The 13,874-nt window shown below is 37.5% G+C and overlaps 1 protein-coding gene across 7 annotated transcripts in view; it reads right to left on the bottom strand.

Annotated features, from left to right (window-relative positions):
- Positions 1–13,874, bottom strand: part of arfgap1 (ADP-ribosylation factor GTPase activating protein 1) — a 43,236-nt gene that overhangs the window by 21,991 nt on the left and 7,371 nt on the right. For 5 of the 7 annotated variants that reach the window (XM_072556655.1, XM_072556653.1, XM_072556654.1 and 2 more), the window contains exons 2-5: positions 10,353–10,417; positions 7,199–7,308; positions 5,407–5,575; positions 2,343–2,443 (exon numbers count right to left, since the gene is read on the bottom strand). In XM_072556655.1, coding sequence (XP_072412756.1) covers positions 2,343–2,443; positions 5,407–5,575; positions 7,199–7,308; positions 10,353–10,412 — 440 coding nt within the window. In that variant the 5' untranslated portion in view covers positions 10,413–10,417. Of the gene's footprint in view, positions 1–2,342; positions 2,444–5,406; positions 5,576–7,198; positions 7,309–10,352; positions 10,470–12,859; positions 12,904–13,874 lie in introns of all 7 variants that reach the window. The other 2 variants (XM_072556649.1, XM_072556650.1) reach the window with 2 other exon arrangements.

The raw sequence follows: 13,874 nt of genomic DNA on the forward strand, positions 1-13,874 counted from the left end.
TGTTACGAAGACTGGATGGTTTGAGTTATAAATAGAGGCTAGATAGGCTGGGACTTCTTTCCAGGAACATAGGAGTCTGAGAGGTGACCTTTTGGTAATTTATAAAATCAAGAGCAACTTAGATAAGGTGAAATAGCCCAAGGCAGTGGACTCCAAAATTAGAAAGCACACGTTTAAAGTGAGAGGGGAAAGATTTAAAAAGGACCTGAGGAGCATGTATGGAACAAGATGCCAGAGGAAGTGATAGAGGCAGATACAATTACACCATTTAAAAGACATTTGAACAGGGACATTGATAGGAAAGGTTTAAGAGGGATAATGGGGCAAACGCAGGCAAATAGTGCTAGCTTAATTTAGGAAACATGGCCAGCAAGAACAACTTGGGCTGAAGGGCCTGTTTCCCTGTTGTATGATTCTTTAGCCAGCAAAATACATTTTTAGGATTGACATGAGGAATCATTTCTGAGCGTCTAATGCAAGTATTTGCTCTTGCTGTAGGACATTAATATTTTAGTTTCAATTACATTGTTTATGCTTTTTGAATTTGGGCAGACCTAGCATTTTTAAACTATCCTGCTTTTGTACTGTTCCTTCATGTGGGCTTAAAAGACAGACTGAATTTTCCAAACTATACAATCTGCTAATAACAAACAAGCACATCCAGCAGCAAAAGATCCAAAATTAAATTTAAGAACATGCAGATCACCTTTAATTTTTGCACTCTGATTACCAAGCCTTCTTGCACTAGATTTTTTCCTTAACTATTTTCGTAAAACTGTTCACGATTTTGAACTTTATTCAAATCTTCTCTTACCAACCTCAGCAATGATGACCATGAAGTGTGGATGCAGAATCTTTAAATATTTTTAAGGCAGAAGTAGATAGATTTTTGATTATCAGGGATTCGCATAGTACACAGTTGAGGTTAAAATCAGTTCAGCCGTGATCTTATTGAAAAGTGGAGCAGACTCAAAGGTCCGAGTGACCTACTCTCATTCTTTGTTCATATATCCGTAGATAGCTCTTAACCACGATGTTGAAGTATGGTAAATTAGCTTGTATCTGTATCGTAACTTTGTAACTTAAATAATTTTCACAGTTCATATTTCAGATGAAAGGCCAAAGATAGTAGCTCATGCTAGATTATAAAATGCGTCAACAGTCATGGTTTTGGAGAAAAGATTCCACCAACTAAATCAATTTGTTGTTAAGAACTTTAAGTTAATGAAGATGGTCTTTGATGTTTTTAACTAATTTTGGTGAAATATTCATGTGCATTAAGTCGTGCAAACTATATTATCTATTAATAGATTTTGAGGGGTAGAAAGTACACATCCATCCTCTTTTATATGTAAACACAGCCGATCGTTTCTGTTTATACGACAGCAACAAGGAGCTGCCTACATTTTAATAATCAAATCAGTTTGGATTTAAACTACTTAGCTTGAGAAGTGGTGAACACAGATTTAGTGAGCTCATAATACATGTTCCTATATTAGATATTTTTTCTTTTCCAATCACCATAAAGAAATTATCTGTTCCTAGAGTGAAAATTGTCCTGTTCATTCACACATTGTACATAAAATAAACGCGTTGCTTGAGTGAAGCTGTGCCACAACTTAATAAGAATGTTTTAATCAGCCTGTTGTAAAAGGAGAATGTGTGCAGCCAATATATCGAATAACTATCAGTTACAATTCTGAGGTCATGCTTTTCACAAAATATTGGACAAAATAAAGATACACTTCAGATTGTAGAAGATGAAACCAAAAGAGAAAATGCTGGAAAACCTCAGCAGGTCTGGCAGCACCTGTAAGAGAAAAGAGCTAACATTTCGAGTCTAACTGACCCTTTGTCAAAGCAAATTTAATTTGCTTTTACTTTAGATTGTAGAGAATGATGTGTCCACCTAATAGGACAGCTGGCTATGCAGAGTTCAAGAACAAACAAAAATGACCTTGTGAAAAACGCAGGACTCAGGATTCGACTGCTGAAGACTGAACACAATTAAGATTTAAGTGCAATTTGTTTACTGAGAGTCACAAGAGATTCTGGTCTATAGAGTATTGTGTGAACTGAACTCCAAGCTTAATTGTTATAACTTCTTCTTGCGTTTAAGTTGCCTTTGAATTTAATAAAACCAGACCTTTTATCTAAATTTTGGTGTCAAATTATGATATCCAATGTCACTGTTGTCTATAAGTGACTTATTTCAGCAAGTATATAAAGAAAGTTACATATCCTGTTGGGACCTATTTACTCTCATCAGACTTACACTATACATTATCGGCAACAGTGGAACACTAGCTTTGGGTAATAGAAGAAAAGTGATGCCTAAATACCGATGAGCTGAAGAAATAGATACTTTGGGCTGTGGTGGGGTCCAATTCCGAGCTTCTGATGTTTCAATAGACCATTCTCTACCTTCAGCTAAAGTAGCAATCTGAAAATCGATAAGAAAAACAAGTGCATGTAGTGTTGTCTCTCAGAATGACAGATGGGACAGCTTGCAATTTTTTAAAACATAATTTCATAACATATTATGGATCCAGAGTTTTTGTTTAAAAACCGCATTAATATGAATGTGTACATTGTTAATGATGCAGAAGCAATGTGGTTACCAAGAAACAAGTTAAAAATGTATGCCAAAACTCAACACTATTTGCTCAAAGTAACAGAACACATGCAAGATGAGACAACAGAAATGATGCAAAGACATTGTTTTTAAACACTTCCCTTAGAAGTCTGCTTTTTTTTAAAACACCGAATTATGGGAAATTTACAGTAGTAAGTACTTTCTGAACCAATTAAAAAATTAATTCTTGCTTGTTTGCTAATTATTAATATGCAGGTCAAGTAAGATGTTCATCGGGACTGAAACTGGCGATAATTTTGCATCACTGAACATGAACATAATTATTTCCTTAAGGATTTACACATCTTTGATATTCTTAATGACAATATATTAGTCCTGGTACTCCATTAACATGCTGAAGGAAGACAACTTTAAACAAGTTGCCACGAGAACCAGGAGAAGTAGACAAGCAAATGTTTTTATAATTTTAATACACAAGCATTTATTGATCTGGATTACTGCCTCTATTTTCCATTTCTACGAAATGTCTTGACATGTTTACTACTTGAAAAGGACTATACACATATATTAAAAAAAAGCTGTCGTCTTCCCATTATCCTGACATAGAGCACTATAAATCAAACCGCCTCATGCTGACCTCTCAATTCCTGCACTTTATTTGATATAAACCATTGAGATGGCCTAGCTAAAGTTCCAATGACAGCACAGCAAATTCAGTCTGCATGGTCAAAACATGCACATCAGGCCAATTCAGCTTCAACTCCCAGTCTGTGTTAAGTGATTAGTCTCAGGCATATTAGTTGGGTTTCTATGAAACAAAACTATTGCTCTTAGTTTAGTCAATGTAAATAATTGAGAAGGCCTTCCACTTCTGAACATTATGAACATAAGAAATAGGAGGAGTATGCCATCTGGGCCTACATTCGAGCCTGCTCCGCAATTTAATAGGATCATGGCTGATCTTTTCAAGACGTTAGTTCCATTTACCCACCCTCTCACCATAACCCTTAACTTGTTTACTGTTCAAAACATCTTAGCTTTAAAAACATTCAATGTGGAAGCCTCAACTACTTCACGGGGCAGGGAACTCCACCGAATCACAATCCTCTGGATGAAGAAGTTCCTCTCAATTCAGTCCTAAATCTGCTCCCTCTAATTTTGAGTCTAAGCCCTCTTGTCCTAGTTTCATCTGCTAGTGGAAACATTCTCTCTACTTCTATCTTATCTATTCCCTTCATAATTGTATATGTTCCTATAAGATCCCCTCCTCATTCTTCTAAATTCCAATGAATATAATCCCAGTCTACTCAGTCCCGCCTCATAAGTCAAATCCCTCAACTCCAGAATCAACCTAGCGAACCTCCTCTGCACTCCCTCTGGAGCTAGTATGTCCTGTCTCAAGTAAGGAGACCAAAACTGCACGCAGTACTCCAGCCTCACCAGCATCCTATCAAACTGCAACATAACTGCCCCGCTTTTAAACTCAATCCCTTTAGCAAATGAAGGACAAAATTCTATTTGCTTTGTATCTGCAGGCCAACCTTCTGTGATTGATGCACAAAGACACCAGGTCCCTCTGCACAGCAGCATGCTGCAATTTTTTATAATTCAAATAGTAATCATTTTTACTGTTATTCCTACCAAAATTATGTAGTAGTCCTAGTTATAAGTGTGTATATGCTGACAGTATTGAAAGGTCAACATTAGCGTCAAGTGGATAGCCAACACAATATTCACACAAAACAGAAGCTCCTCTGGCAAATTCTGAAAGGATAATATTGCCCACGAAACTTTACCCAGAAGGTGGAGAGGGACGGTAAACAGATAAGCAGCAAAATTGACAGGTAAATTGCTATTAATATTAGCACAATTCTTAAAATGTCTAGTGATTAACTTTCAAAAGTTTTCTCATCCATATATTTTCTTCAAAAAGTAGATGAACATTCTGCTTAACTTCAGGTTGCCCCAGGTTTAGCTAACAACAATGGATGCTTTGTGAACCATTGGAAAGATTAATTCTTTTTTTCCTTAGTGTTTTTCTATTTTTCCCCATCGAATTTCAACAGGCGTCAATCATAAAGAAGTGTGACAATTACTCTTTTCAAATAGTGCCTTGAGATCTTGAAAATCTAAGTGGAACATTGGTCAGGAAGTTATGACCTTGATTTATTGTCTTATCCAAAGGACAACATTTTTGGCAAATATGCACTCTCTCATATCCATGAATGGAGTTTGGACCCAAAACATTCTAACTCAAAAGACTGCATTTATTTCTTGAGAGCTCTGTAAAGACTTAGAAGTTTAAAGCAGGCTTTTAATTCTTCCAAAAAAGGCATGGAGGAGCAGCACATGTACTTTTCAGAAAGCAAGCAACTCATTAACACACATCTGTTTAGCGAATTTTAGAGGACAGTATATAAAAACTTGTTATGGACAATCATCATTAACTAGTAACAAACATAATGAAGGACAATTTATGCTTTTAGATATATTTTAATCCAAATATTGGGGGCCATGATACATCATACTTATCTACCATAGATACTATGATTACTTGTTGCATGGCAACTTGGCAATAAACGAATGATGACCAAATGTATGTTAAGAGGGCAGCTGTAACAAAACTACTTTTTGAAGATTTTGACATTGTATGAATATCCTGCATGAAGGGTTTTGCAACTAGCAGCAACTAAAACCAAATTAGGGAAATGTTAGAATTTTATCTGAATATTGGAAACATCAAAGCAACGATTATCAAATGAAGTAATAACGCTTAGTTACACAATTTATGACCACTTGTATTATAATACCTTATCTCTATAAAGAGCTGCAGTGCGACTATTATATTTATCTTGGAGTGACCAACATGGATCATAATCTTGTGATTCTAGAAACTGGCGGAATTTTGCGTTGCCTCCAACCTTCATTTTCTCCAATTCCAAATCTTTCCATTTATCCATGGTAACAGACCGCACAAAACTAGAGGACAGTAGGAAGCAATGTATTTTATTTACCTTTTAAGCAAAATTACATTTCTCAAAACTTTGTGAAAAAAGATAGCCTTATGCATGAAGCAAAATACAAGCGAGATCAACAAAACTAACTTTATGCAGTCTCAATCACCAGGATTTTAACACATACAATGCATTTGAACTTTATTTTATAGAAACACGGAAACATACAAGAAAAGAGCGGGACACTGCCATTCGATGCACAAGCTGTTCATGAAGCTCAATAGTCTAATTCTATCCTCCACCCCCATACCTCTTGATCCCTTCAAGCACAACACCGACATATACCTCTTTCTTGAAAACACAATGCTTTAGCCCCTCAATACTTTGTGCTAGTGAATTCCACAAACTCACTACTTTCTAAGTAAAGAAATTTTTCCTCATCTCGTCCTTATCCTTGAACTATGACCCCCTGCCTTCCCACCATCAGGAACACCACTCCTTTATCTAACTTGTCAAGTCAGAATTTTAGATTTCTATTTGAGATTGCCTTTCATTCTTCAAAGATGATGTTAAATTATTTTCACTAGAAACATTGAAACAGAAGACCAAATAAACCATTTTTAAAAAATGTTCAACTAATATAAAGTTTGTTTTCCTAATGATGCAAATAACATATGCAAATTGGGCTCAATTGGTTTAATACACAAATTCTGATTTTTAGCAGAGGATGTATCTTCCAAATAAATGCAATTTCATTGTAGTGCTAACCCTTAATAAACCACAGTAGGATAGTGTGGCAAGATGGAGGTAGATAGGAGGACACAGTCTCGCACTTCCGACAGCTGGTTTAAATTCAACACAATGTGAAATTTTATTCTCTTTTATGATTCCTCATGACAAGTGTGGACAGTTCCAATCTATTTGCTGGTGAATATGAATCTAAGTAAAACATAACATTCAGTACTATTTAGCAATCTCACATAGGTTGACAGATGTTGGGGTTAAGTGTGTTTTGGGAGTGGAATACAATGTCACAGCTAACTATACTTGACCTGAAGTGCTTAATGGAAATGCACTGGGACCCCACAACAAAGAATTGCATTCCTAACTTTTTATTAAACATAAAGAAAGAAAAAACCTGCTTCACCAAATCTAACCCTGACAATATTAACAGGTCTGAAATGGTTATTTATTTAGTAATAATACCTCTCTGTCCTGAGTGTATTAAATGCATGCTAGGGAATAATTCAATCATATTATGGTGCCACAGTCAAGTAGCCAATATCATACGAGTCTTGATTTAGTAGCTGGTTTTCCAACTATGTAGACGAATTCAAAATGAAATGGGACTGACACTGGTTATTGGAACCAGGATATACTTTGCCACAGTGCCGATCAAAGACAATAAGATCTCATAGCATTGCAATGGCCTGCATGGCTTAACATTTCAACAGACACATCAACTGAGGAACATCTTGTCAGGATGTAGGCAATGCTGGCTAGACTAACATCAGTTGCTCATGACCAATTGTCCTGGAAAAGGGGTGGGGTATGTACACCTACAACGCTGTTCAAGAGGCACTTTAAGGATTCTTAACCAATATTTAACATTCATTTTGCAGTTTTCTTTTTTAATCCGAGCTTATACCTGAGATGTACTCCTAGACCTCTGTGCTTTCCTGAGCACTCAAGGCAAATCCATATTCCATAAGTGACACTGACCCATTGAGGATTGAAAGCTCCACATTCAAAGCAAATCTAGGAGGCAGAAGGACAAAACATTACACAAATAGAAAGTATATTCCTTCACCTGATTTCTTCAGGCATTTACATGGAAACTGAACAAAAGTTACAAGTATCCATATTAACATGAATTAAATTTGACTTGTTAAATAATGGACATTAGTAGCATGAATTATAAACCAGTAACTGAACTGAACAAGCAGAGAAATAGGAAGTCTGGAGAGAATACTAAATCTATATAAAACACTTAAGTGATGTTAATAGGTTTTCAGTTTTGGGTACTATATGTCAGGTGAAGGCTTTACTAGAATCATTAGAGAAGACCATGCTTTAAATTGTCAAGACTGGAAAAGCCTTGGATCTAAGAAAATTGACAAGACATTTGACAGAGATGCTTAAATTCTTGAAGAGCTTACATACAGTAAATAAAGAGAACTTGCTCCCAATGGCTGAAAGGTCAATAACAAGGGGACACAGATTTAAGACAACTGGCAAAATAATCAAAGATGACAAGGAAAATTGTTTTGCATAATAAGGGTGGTGGAAGAAGCATGTTAATAACAAAAGGGAGCAGTAGTAGGTCTGACATTCCTACTTGAACCTATTCTTCTCGTTAAGATGATCTGTCTCTTTCCACTTTCCTGTCTGAACCTCACATGCCTTGAGAGGTCAGAAATTCATTTATCTTAGCCTGAAATGTAGGAATACATTATAGAAAAATATTATAGAAGATTCATAATCTTCTCATTTAGACAATTCCCAAAGTAAGGAAGCATATGTCAGGTATAGACAGGAGATATCTATAAAGGCAGTACGAGTATACTTAAGAGGGAAATCAGGAGAGCTTTGGATTCTCCTTAATTCTATTTGCCAAAAGGTTTTTAACAAATATATTAAGGATAAAAGGGTAACTAGGGAGAGAATAGGGGCCCCTCAAAGATCAGCTGGTGGCCTTTGTGTGGTTCCGCAGAAAATGGGGAAGATACTAAACGAGTATTTTGCATCAGTATTTACTCTGGAAAAGGACATGGAAGATATAGAATGTAGGGCAATAGATGGTGACATCTTGAAAAATGTCCATGTTACAGAGGAGGAAGTATTGGATGTCTTGAAACGCATAAAAGTGGATAAATCCCCAGGACCTGATCAGGTTTACCCTAGAACTCTATGGGAAGCTAAGGAACTGATTGCTGGACCTCTTACTGAAATATTTGTATCACCGATAGTCACAGGTGAGGTGCTGGAAGACTACACACTGGCTAGTATGGTGCCACTGTTTAAGAAGGGTGGTAAGGACAAGCCAGGGAACTATAGACCAGTGAGCTTGACGTCAGTGGTGGGAACATTGTTGAGGGGTTATCCTGAGGGACAGGATGAACATGTATTTGGAAAGGCAAGGACTGATTAGGGATAGTCAACATGGCTTTGTGCGTGGGAAATCATGTCTCACAAACTTGACTGAATTTTCTGAAGAAGTAACGAAGAGTATTGATGAGGGCAAAGTGGTAGATGCGATTCATGTGGACTTCAGTAAGGCGTTCGACAAGGTTTCCCATGGGAGATTGATGAGCAAGGTTTGATCTCATGGAATACAGGGAGAACTAGCCATTTGGATACAGAACTGGCTCAAACGTAAAAGTCAGAGGGTGGTGGTGGAGGGTTGTTTTTCAGACTGGAGGCCCATGACCAGTGGAGTGCCAAAAGGATTGGTGCAGGGTCCACTACCTTTCATCATTTATATAAATGATTTGGATGTGAGCATAACAGGTGTAATTAGTAAGTTTGCAGATGACACCAAAATTGGAGGTGTAGTGGACAGCGAAGAAGGTTACCTCAGATTACAACAGGATCTTGATCAGATGGGCCAATGGGCTAAGAAGTGGCAGATGAAGTTTAATTCAAATAAATGAGAGGGGTGCTGCATTTTGGGAAAGCAAATCTTAGCAGGACTTATACACTTAATGGTAAGGTTCTAGGAAGTGTTGCTGAGCAAAGAGACCTTGGAGTGCAGGTTCATAGCTCCTTGAAAGTGGAGTTGCAGGTAGATAGGATAGTGAAGGCGGCATTTGGTCGGCTTTCCTTTATTGGTCAGAGTATTGAGTCCAGGAGTTGGGAGGTCATGTTGTGGCTGTACAGGTCATTGGTTTAGGCCACTGTTGGAATGTTGTGTGCAATTCTGGTCTCCTTCCTATCGGAAAGATGTTGTGAAACTTGATGTTGCCAGGGTTGGAGGATTTGAGCTATAGGGAGAGGCTGAGGCGTGACCTTATAGAGGGTTACAAAATCATGAGGGGCATGGATATGATAAATAGACAAAGTCTTTTCCCTGGGGTAGGGGAGTCCAGAACTAGAGGTCATAGATTTAGGGTGAGAGGGGAAAGATATAAAAAAGACCTAAGGGGCAACTTTTTCATGCAGAAGGTGGAGCATGTATGGAATGAACTGCCTAACGAAGTGGAGGAAACTGGATGGGTGAATGATTAGGACAGGTTTAGAGGCATTGCGCCAAATGAGACGACATTAATTTAGGATATCTGGTTGGTATGGATGCATTTGACCGATTGGTCTATTTCCATGCTGTACAACACTGACTAACTCAGCTATATTCAAAGTTATTTAAAATAAATTTTGGTAAATGGACTCATTTTCATGGAAATGTTTTCATGCATAATTGCAATTTTTGACTATAACAGAACGATTTTCAGGTTTATATTTTCTTTAATTGTAGTACAATAGTAAAATTTGCCAAATTGGATCTGTCTCCAACAGGTATAGTCAATAAAATTTTATTAAATGGCTAAATCGAAGAGATTGCAAAATGGTTTCAAAATCTATACAAATAACATGAAATTGCCTAATTTTAAGAAGTTATTGGTTTTGAAATATCACAATTTTTAATATTTCCTTTTCACCAACTGCAGTTGTATTGATGTATAAACATGAGAGATAAAATGCTTAGCTTTGCACAGACTTGTGAAACATGCATCTTTTCACAAAGTCAGATTGTTCTTAACAGCAAGTATACATTGTTATCTTAACATTTTCTTTGAGTTACATACATTGTTTTCATCTTGAGTCCTCACTTCTTTGAGAACCCGTCTAGTTCTTGGACTCGCCATGATGTCTAGAAGCGAAAAAAAACCAATTCATCACTATTGAATAGTTCCTGTTCAACCCTATCAGGAAAGGTAAAACGTGGAAGATTATTACATTGCTGAAAATGGTGATGGCCAGAAACAATTTTTTTTATTCTTTATATCAATGTAATCAAGCAAGAATTGTTATAAATAAATAAAACTGCAATATTAGAACTCTAAAATGAACACAGTAAAGACTAAACAAATATATCTGGTAAACGGTCAGTCAGCATCTGTTAAAAAGGCTGGCTTTGATGTGTCTCTTCATCAAGACTGAAGCCTAAAAAAATTAAATACGTTTGGGAGGTTAGAAAAAAAAGGATGGTTTGGTGGGGGGGAATACAGAATCATAGTGAATAACCTAAAATTTCTTCAGAGAGATCAGTGACTCCACGAATCTATGAAGGGAAAGTATATACATAGCTAAGAACATGAAAACCCAAGGGAGAAAGCCACTGAAAAAAGATGCAAGAAGATAAAGTGAACAAAGGAAAGGGCAAATTGTAAGCATAGGTATCAAGTTAATACTGAGAATAATAATTTACCAGTCCAGAAAATGGATAGCAAATCAATGTGACAGGTTCAAAACCTTGACATCACTCCACACTGATAACCCAGACAATAATTTACTTCCTTCTCTTGCCAGACCCATAATGTAAGCTTTTCCTATTACAAATAAATGGGGATTTAGCTATAGTGCAAAGTTATTAATAACAATGGTCAATAAGAGACTACAGAGTATACAGAAGAGCCGGTAATTACTTTTTTTTAGAAACGATAAGACACTTATTTCCCTCCTACCCACCATCCCCTTCCTTAGTTTTTGCTTTGAACAACAGTGAAGTCAGCAGCTAATTATGCTCATAAAACTCACAACAGCAACAAATCAATGACCCAATAATCAGTTTTTTTGTAACACTGAATGTAAAATAAGTATTGACCAGGGCACTAGAGATGACTTTCCTCATCTTCAAAATAGTGTCATGGGATCTTCCACATCCACCTAAGACAGATGGAGTCCATGTTTTAACATCTCATCCAAAAAACAGCAGTCCTGACAACACAGCATTCCCTCAGTGTACTTGAAGATCAGCCTTGATCTGTGTGCTCAAGTCTTGGATTAGGACTTCAATCTATGAACTTCTGCCTCAGAGACAAGAACACTGCCAACTATACTTGGCTGAAAAACCTAACAGTTTACTAATTATAAGACAGGGTTAGGCAATCAGTGCACTGCAGCATCTCACCAGGTTGCTCAATCACCAACAATGCAACTTTTACCCTCCATGAAATTTCACTCAAGTTAGAGAAGACTGGGTAACACTTCAGACTGTTATTTTCCTTACTCATATACCAAGCAAAGTACATTTTTAAAATTTTGAATATAATTTCAATGCTTAAGGGTAGACCATTGAATCTGACTTGTAAGAGGTACTAGATACCTCACCGACGTCACCATGCCATTACTTTTTGCATTTTCAGCAACAACACGTGACGAGAAAGTAGCAAGCTCTGGACCAATATTGAGCTATTTGGAATTATCTTCAGACTTCACTTGAATTGACTTTTATCTAAAGATATTTACTAATGTACTTCTATCAATAAATGTGCAGCTCTCAACTTCTGCTGTCACTGTTTCTGGTCTCACTCCCCCAGGGTTCTGCTAAGGTAGTTGACATTTTAATCAATTACAATATTAAGTAGTTTTCAAAGTATAATTAAGTATATTTAATTTATAACAGTTTTTCAAGAGATTAGAAAATAATTAAAAAATAACTGATTGCTTGGTCAATTGATAAAATACCACGGTTATGATCAACTTACTAAATTTGCATTATTTATAAAGAAAATTAACTATATGGTTAGTTAAGTAACTAATTATGTGAATTATTACATCCAACTGACAACAGCAGTATGATAAATTTGATGACTTACCATTCATATCTTTGACAGTTCCAATTAAACAAACCAGTCATGTTCCAAAACTTGTTGATGATTTGTTTCTCTGAATCAATATTCTTAGTTCAGTTCAGGATATCCATTTTCCCTCAGTGCCTTGTTGAACCAGTAATCTATTAGTTCATCCATTCCAACCTGATAGCTCTTTTCAGCAGTCTGTGAACCCTGATAATTAAAGTGGGTCCACTTGCCTCCACATTGTTCACTGCCACACCACACCAAAATGACTTATTATTTTTCTGCCATTCAACACAAAGTTATAAAACAGGACCAGATACAAGCTGCTGCACTATAGAGTTTGTGGCCAGAACGGAAAGGTCAGAGAAACGGTATTGCAATACTTAAGCCAAGAGGTAACCAAAACATGGATAAGATTCTAAACAGGAAAAGGAACTGACAGAGGGGTGAGGCAAGCTGTGCAATAACATATTCAGACCCATAGATGGAAAGATGTGGAATTTGAACCTCACCTTGCTGTCAGAAGAGTCCTGCTTGGTCCAATCTAAGCAAGTGTCTGTACAAAGAGATGCACCAAATCACATGAATCTTACCGATAAATTGACACAAAGATTGTGCCATATCAACATTTTTTAAACATTGTCAATTCATCTCATTATTTCCTGTATCCTATTTCATAGCTTCTCTAGGAGAACCAAAAACATACCAAGCCACATTTACTTCATCCACCATGTATTCTTCAAAATTCTCCCTTCAGATTTCTTTGTTTTGCCCACAGTATGAAAAGACCTTTGACAAAATTACATTAATTACATCTTTTGTAACTGTAATTGTAGAAGTTAACCTTCTTGCTTATTTGATCTTTAAAAGACAACTACTCCATTTCCTGGCATCATCCTATCATGGTTCTATAATTTCAAAGACCACAATTTCCCCCCAGATGTGATCAACGATGCTCTCCACCGCATCTCCTCCACTTCCTGCTCCTCCGCCCTTGAGCCCCACCCCTCCAATCGCCACCATGACAGAACCCTACTGGTCCTCACCTACCACCCGACAAACCTCCATATACATCGTACCATCCGCCGTCATTTCCGCCACCTCCAAATGGACCCCACCACCAGGGATATATTTCCCTCCCCTCCCCTGTCAGCATTCTGAAAAGACCACTCCCTCGTCAGGTCCACACCCCCACCAACCCAACCTCCACTCCCAGCACCTTCCCCTGCAACTGCATGAAATGCAAAACTTGCGCCCACACCTCCCCCCTTACTTCCCTCCAAGGCCCCCAAGGGATCCTTCCATATCCACCACAAATTCACCTGCACCTCCACACACATCATTTATTGCATCCGCTGCACCCGATGTGGCCTCCTCTATATTGGGGAGACAGACCGCCTACTTGCGGAACATTTCAGATAACACCTCTGGAACACCCGGACCAACCAACCCAACCACCCCGTGGCTCAACACTTCAACTCCCTCTCCCACTCCACCAAGGACCTGCAGGTGCTTGGACTCCTCCAT

Source organism: Chiloscyllium punctatum, chromosome 37, assembly GCF_047496795.1.
Source record: "Chiloscyllium punctatum isolate Juve2018m chromosome 37, sChiPun1.3, whole genome shotgun sequence".
In the NCBI taxonomy this organism is placed as follows: domain Eukaryota; kingdom Metazoa; phylum Chordata; class Chondrichthyes; order Orectolobiformes; family Hemiscylliidae; genus Chiloscyllium; species Chiloscyllium punctatum.